Consider the following 7,512-nt stretch of genomic DNA (forward strand, 5'->3'; position numbering starts at 1 on the left):
GTGTCTGGAAACATTTGACAATATGTTGACTACCTGATAGCCCCAGCCTCTAAAACTTTGTTACAGTTCTTTACAAATAAGGGCATTTGCCTAAATATTCCTAATATACCTTAGAAATACATGATTCCATTTTTTTCTTCACATTCACCTCAACTTTTGACAATAGATGCCCCAAAATGTCCTTTTTAACAAAATATCCTCCAAGGAGAAAGACATTCTCTGCAGGCAAATCTCTGTTGTCCTTGTCTGCCCTGAGACACCTGGGGGCACCAAGCCTCTTCTGAGTCACTGAGAGGAGCCAGCCCTGCAGCTGTGCCCAGCCTGCCCGCCCCTGCTGATTTGCATGTTCCCAGGGCACAGCCCCCACCCTGGAGACTTATTAACAGGCTGGTCACACCCTCACCATGTGCAGGAGTCAGTCCCTGTCAGGACACAGCATGGACATGAGGGTTCCCACTCAGCTCCTGGGGCTGCTGCTGCTCTGGCTCCCAGGTGAGGAGGGAGAACACCAGGGATTTATTCAGCCAGTGTGATCAGTCCTGCCTGGCTCCTCAGGGAAGTCCTCTTCTAACATGGTTAATTGTGTGGATATTTATTTCTATGTTTCCCATCTCAGGTGCCAGCTGTGCCATCCAGATGACCCAGTCTCCATCCTTCCTGTCTGCATCTGTGGGAGACACAGTCACCATCACTTGCAAGGCCAGTCAGGGCATTAACCGTTGGTTAGCCTGGTATCAGCAGAAACCAGGGGCATCTCCTAAACTCCTGATCTATGGTGCATCCACTTTGCAATCAGGAGTCCCATCAAGGTTCAGTGGCAGTGGGTCTGGGACAGACTTCACCCTCACTATCCGTGGCTTGCAGGCTGAAGATTTTGCAAATTATTACTGTCTGCAGCGTAACAGTTGGCCTCTCACAGTGTTACAAGTCATAACATAAATCCCCCAAAGAAGCAGGTGTGTGAGACTGGGCGGCCCCAGCTGCTCCTCCTGGTGCCTCCATCTGCTGCGAGCAATTGGCTGAAGCAGCCACAGTCTGAAGGTAACTGGGAAGGTTTGGTGGAAGGGTTAGGCAGCTCCTCTGAAAACTTCCTTTCCTCTTCTTTACCCCCTGCAGCACAGTCATGAGAATACATCTCTTGAGTTAATTAAAGAAAGGGACTGGGGGAAATGTGCTCCCAGAAATGATGCGGGAGCCTTCTAAGGTCAATATTTCCCAACTCTCAAAACTTCAGGTATGAAATGATATATGCACAAACTTATATGATCTTTCACTTATTAGTAGCAAGTCTGAGACCATTTGCAGGAAAATGCTATTAAGCCATAGAGTAAGCAGAAAAATGGGAAAATTGCCCACAATATATAGCAATCATTAGACAAAGAAATAAAAAACATCTCTTGACAAAACAAACAGGAAGACATAAAGGTGCATATAGTATAAAGTGTCCTCCGTAGGAAAACTTTGGTACTCAAAGTTGGTCCAGATGCCAGTGCATTGTCAGTGCTGATCCCCGTGATCATGTCACACATGCAAAGTAGCACGTGGATCTCAGGCACATGAATGACATCCTTCATTTTAATAAATTAACAGGTTATCCACTATATATTTAAGCAGCTGCATTTTAAAGAACATTCAATTTAGTGAAAGACATCCATTTTTCCAATGAGGAAAGCCCTAGGTTGAAAACACACCCACCTTTACTTCTATTTAATGCAACATTACATTTGAAAGTCTTGACATAATAAAAATACAAACTACGAAAAACACGATTATTGTTCCATAAAAATATGCCTTGAAAATTAAATGCAGTAAATATTTCAGAGACTTTATAAATCAATAAAGTGAAAGAATAAATTAAAATTGTGTGAAATTGTGTCAGAGACTATTAGACTTACATTGGTCTGCTTAGATTGATTTGGGATTTTGCTCAATCTCACTGCTTGCCATACAAATTGTTTTCCTTACATAGTCACTGTCTTGGGCCCAGATCAAACACAATCCAAAAGCTGGAGGCAAGCTTAGTGTCCTACAGTAGAACCACCACGCTGGCCACCCTAATCAGCCAGATGATTGTTAACATGAACATCCACGATCCTGAAAATAAATGCTTGGTGTCATCAGCCATGGAATTTTGAGAGATTTTGCTAGCATATGTACATTTTTCCCTAAATGAGGCAAATTTTACTCTTGTTATTAAAATATTATTTTGTTTTAATATCCTCTCAGCACATTTCTAAATGGATTACTAAATTTTCACATTTCTCCTATCAGTTTCAATTAAATATATCTATCTATGGCACATTGTCCAAATAGTATATTGGTCAGCTTTTGTCCTGGTGGTTAGGACAGTAAAGATTTTTAGCCTAAGCATAGAATTTTTACCGTTACCCACAGAACTTAATCCTTGTGTTTTCCTGTCTCACACATCATCTTGATTCAGTGAGATCATGTTTGACAAAGCCTGTTAAAAACAAATAAGAGGCTATGGTGCCATTCTTCTCTTTCCCCTCCTTGGTCTTTGACCGTATCAGGTGGGAATGAAGAGTTGATCAGAGCTTTATCTTGCAAGTTTACCTTCACCTGCTGCTTAGTGATCTTTCCAGGGGATCCTGAAGCTGGCTCAAAGAGTAACACTCAATTATCCCCAAGGATGTGTGGGTGCAAGGATGACCATAATGGCACAGAGGAGAAGGACACTGGCTCTGGGCCCTCAGGGTGCTGATATCACTTCCTGGAAGACAGACTGTTGTCCATGCAGGCAGGGGGATATTCCATGGGTGGAGCCTTAATCTTTACTCCCAGCCGGTCTACACAGCACATCCTTTAGCCCAGACCGATGCCCTCTTCTCTTCAACAGTTTTATAAACCTCTGTTCACACTCCTGAAACTATAAAACCTTTTTTTAATTATTAATTTTTACTTCATATTATAAGCATACAAATATTTTGGTCACAAACATTAATTTTATACTGTTTGTATCAAAGTTACAAATGTGTCCATCACTCAGTATGCATTTTACACGTTAGGTGTGAATTTAGCCCTTCCCTTCTGTCAACTCTATTTCTGGAGAGTGTTATTTCCACATATGCACAAAAGCGTTGATTGAGTAGTTTCAGTTTTATAGTGAGTACATGTGGTATTTGTTTTTCCATTCTTGTAACTTCACTTAGAATAATGATCTCCAGTTCCATCCAGGTTAATGCAAGAGGTATTCACCATTATTTTATGGTTGAGTAGAATTTCATGGTATATATATGTATGTAAGCACACACACACCATTGTATTAATCCACTCATTTTTTTAAATTTTTTTATTTTTATTAAATCATAGTTGTGTACATTAATACTGTCATGGGGTACATACAGTGTGTTGTTTCTATATGCAGTTTGAAATACTTTCATCCATCTGGTTACCACAGCCTTCATATCATTTTCTTAGTTATTGTGTTAAGACATTTATGGGTGGAGGGAGGGAGATTGGTGGGATCACGTCTATGGCTTAGCCAGTGGGGGTACATGTGAGTCTTTCTAAGTGTAGAATAATGCACTCTTGTTTTGATGGGCAGCAGGGTTGTTTTTATATCTTTGCAATTGTGAATTATGCTGTTATAAGCAACCAAGTTCAGGTGTCTTTTTTATAAAAATTTTTTTGTTTTCCTTTGGGTAAACACCTTAAGAGTGAGATTGCTGGATCAAGTTAGGTCTACTTTTAGTTCTTTGAGGTATCTCTATCTTTGTTCCATAGAAGTGGTACTAATCTGTAGTCCCACTAAAAGTGTATGAGTATTCTTGTCTCTCTGGGTCCACATAGGCATTGTTGTTTTGGGACTTTCTGAAAAAGGCCATTCTCACTAGAAGGAAATGATATCTCATTGTGGTTTTGATTTGAATTTCCCTGATGAGATGTTGAGCATTTTTTCAAATGTTTGTTGGCCATTAGTCTATCTTCTTTTGAAAATTTTCTGTTTGTGCCTTCTGTCCACTTTTTCAAGGGCTAGTGTGTTTTCTTCCTGATGATTTGCTTGAGTTTTTTGTAGATTCTGGTTGTCAGCCCCTTATTGGATGTATAGCATGCAAATATTTTCTCCCATTCTGTAGGATGTGTGTGCCCTCTAGTGATTGTTTTCTTGGCTGTACACAAGCTTTTTAATTTGATCAAGTCCCATCATTTTAATTTTGTTGTTGTGATTTTGTTTCTGGTCTTCTTCATGAATTCTTTGCCTAGGCCTATGTCTATATGAATTTTTCCAACTTTTTCTTCTAAAATACTTACTGTTTCATGCCTTGGGTTCAAGTCTGTTATCCATCATAAGTTCCTTATAAATCTGCTATTTTCCCCAACCTATTTAAACTCTTTTGCTTTCTCAACTTTTCTTCAGGCTTCATTGAAGCAGTATATTCATGCTACTCTGAGTTTCAGTGGAATTTTCATCAGCTTTGGTATTAGAGCTTCCCCATAACCAGTCAATAGCTACCCAACAGTCCACATGTTATCATGGAAAACCCTGAAGACAAACCGTTTGGGCTAGGGATGGAGCTTCAGTGCTCATAGATAGCGTGACAATATTAACCCCCCTTTGTCTCAGGTTTCATATCTGTGAAACTGTGACAATGATAGTATGCACCTTATAGGTATATTTAAAATTCAAACAAGAGAAAGCATTTTGAATAGTAGCTTACACATAATATGTGCTGCTATTAACCTTGCTATTATTATCATAAAAATATTTAGCACTGTAATAATCATCACTATCATTACTAGATTAACTTAGGCAACACTCATGAGAAACAGTCTTAAATCTAATCCAAACATATTTCATCCAAAGCTGGATTAGGTAATCTTCCTCATCTAATGGATTTTACTGGTCATCATCATCACTAATAAAGCATGCTGACATTATGCAACTCCTAATATGATACACTAAGGTTATATCCCATCTGTAATATTCTCACAAATAAGGAAAGATTTAATGTAATCAATAGATGACATCAGGCAAATTGTATTAAGGATCATTGTCTAAAATAACTGGCCAGGAAAATCAAATGTTTCAAGTGCATGAAAAACAAACAAAGCTAAAAAAGACAAGTGTCACAGATTAGAACATGTTAAGGAGACATAAACTAAACGACAATTGGGATCTTGGGTCTTGTCTGGAACCTAAAAAAGAAAAGATGTTACTAGGAAAACAGTAAATTCTACAATGGATCACAAATTAGTTAACTAATAGCACTGCATCTGTGTTAATTTTCTGGTTTGATACTGATACTATGGTTATACATGTAGCTGGTATTAGAGGAAGCTGGGTTCACTGTATACTGAAATAATTATTAGTATAATTTTCAAATTTTGCATCTAAATGTACTTCAAAATAACTTAAAATATATAAATAAAAATAACTAAAATTAAGAAAAAAGCATAAATTCATACTAAACAATCTTACGACCTTCATTATATTTTTTACCTTTGTTTGTAATTCTTATCTCTTTTGAAGGTAATCTTGGGTCTCATTATGTAGAATATATTCACATACTTTTTAAATTCTATCATATACATTAGATGTCTTAAAAATTGTGAGTACATTCTACTGAGAACATTAAGTCTAGGAATTAAGGTTCAATATTTATTAACAACTTGGTTCCTCCTTAAACAAAGGTATAGAGTCCAAATTCTCAGCTGCAAAGTTAATTATGGTACTCCAGACCCATATTTCCTTTTAGTGTGGCTATTAAAGCTTATTTGAATTCAGTTTAGATGGCATCTCTCCTATTACGCTATAACAATGAGTTTATTAAACACTTTGTGTAAAAATAAATAAAAATGTAAAAACTGCAAAGCTGAAAAAATCACAATTACTTCAGTACTTTGCAAGTTGACAAGACACCAAAAATTTGAGAAATATACACCCTTTTAAAGTACCAGTATGTACAGTAAGAACAGGAAAAGTCTGTGGCTTTGCTAGTCTGTTCCACTCCAGCTAAGCCAGCAAGAATTGCAGAGGATGGCAGCAAAATCTATCAGCTTGCTGGCAGAGGGAGCAGACATGAGTTGTGGTGGAGAGTAGAGTCTGATCCTTCAGAGTTTCCAGGTAACTTTGATGACACCCACAAGGAATGAACAGGAGGAAAAAAGAAATTCCACAACTTTGCTAGTCCAAGGTGATGGCCCTAGTTGACCCTGTGGCATACCTGCTGAAAGTTAAAGATGGACTCCTGGATATAATGAAGTCAAGGAATTGTTCAGATAATCTTTGTGCACATCCCTAATGACTTAGTAGATTCAAGTATGAATGACAGAGATGCAGAGAAAGAGGAGTGTAAAGCAACATCTGTGGAAGAAAGAACTGGCTGCATTTTGCAGGGGCTCCTTGAACCCTATACAGATGTACCAGTAGATGGTAGATATATATGAGTTCAAGATATTTGACCAAATTTCTGTTCCGATTATTGGTGACTATTAATCTGTGAAAGTTCATGCATGGTTCCAATCTAAGCTAAATATTAAAACTCAGAATAAAAATGAGCAGAGATATCAATCATCAAATACCACTGGGACATTAATTTTTTTTTTTTTTTTTTGAGACAGAGTCTTGCTTTGCAACCCTTGGTAGAGTGTCATGGCATCATAGCTCACAGTAACCTCAAACTCCTGTGCTCAAGTGACTCTCTTGCCTCAGCCTCCCAAGTAGCTGGGAATACAGGTGCCTGCCACAAAGCCGAGCTATTTTTTATAGAGATGTGGTTTCCTTCTGGCTCAAGCTGGTCTCAAACCTGTGAGCTCAGGCAATCCATCTGCCTTGGCCTCCCAGAGTGTTAGGATTACAGGTAGGAGCCGCCACACCCAGTTAACATTAAATTCATTATAAATCTAGGCAAGTTATGAAAAAGAAACTCAACAATGCTCAGTAAAATAAAATAGCATCCAGAAAGTGGTACAAGAATGCGTTATATCAAATGTGCACTTTTTATTGGAAAAACTTCTGAAAAGAAGCAGAAAAATGTGACTAATATTGAGGAAACAAAGAACAAAGAACCCCAACAAAAATAGTGAGTAGACACTGACTCTGACTTATCATAAATATTGGCTCTACTAAACCCTTCAAAGTAGTTATTCTATAGATGTTCAAATATTATTGTTCAAGTATTATTTAAAATATAAAAAGATAAATATAAAGGTAATTGCTCAGTTAATAGGGAATTTAAATAGAGAAGACAGGTGAATGATTGAATAGGAATTCTAGAAATTTAAAGTACAATAACCCAGTTGCAAAATGCATTCCATGAGGTCAAACAGAAGTTTAAGATGACAGAAGAATCACTGAAACTGAAAAAAGTTTAGTTTTAGTCCAACTAAAAAATAAAGATTAATTTTAGATTAAAGGTTAATTAAATATTAAGAGTATTATATATGATATTTTATTAAGAATAAAGATTGGTTTTAAATTAAAGATTAATTTTAAAGAAAAATGACCAAGACCTCAGAGATATATAGGTCAATGTGAAGAACACTAACAAA

General features: G+C 37.3%; 1 gene segment (V, D, J or C); it reads left to right on the forward strand.

The window, feature by feature from the left end:
- Positions 1-414: 414 nt before the first annotated feature.
- Positions 415-939, forward strand: LOC100944027. The segment is given in 2 exon segments: positions 415-492; positions 617-939. Coding segments are annotated over 2 exon segments (378 nt in total).
- The last annotated feature ends 6,573 nt before the right edge of the window (positions 940-7,512 follow it).

The sequence above is a fragment of the Otolemur garnettii genome, unplaced genomic scaffold (genome assembly GCF_000181295.1).
Source record: "Otolemur garnettii isolate 467f Iridium unplaced genomic scaffold, OtoGar3 scaffold00147, whole genome shotgun sequence".
NCBI lineage: Eukaryota > Metazoa > Chordata > Mammalia > Primates > Galagidae > Otolemur > Otolemur garnettii.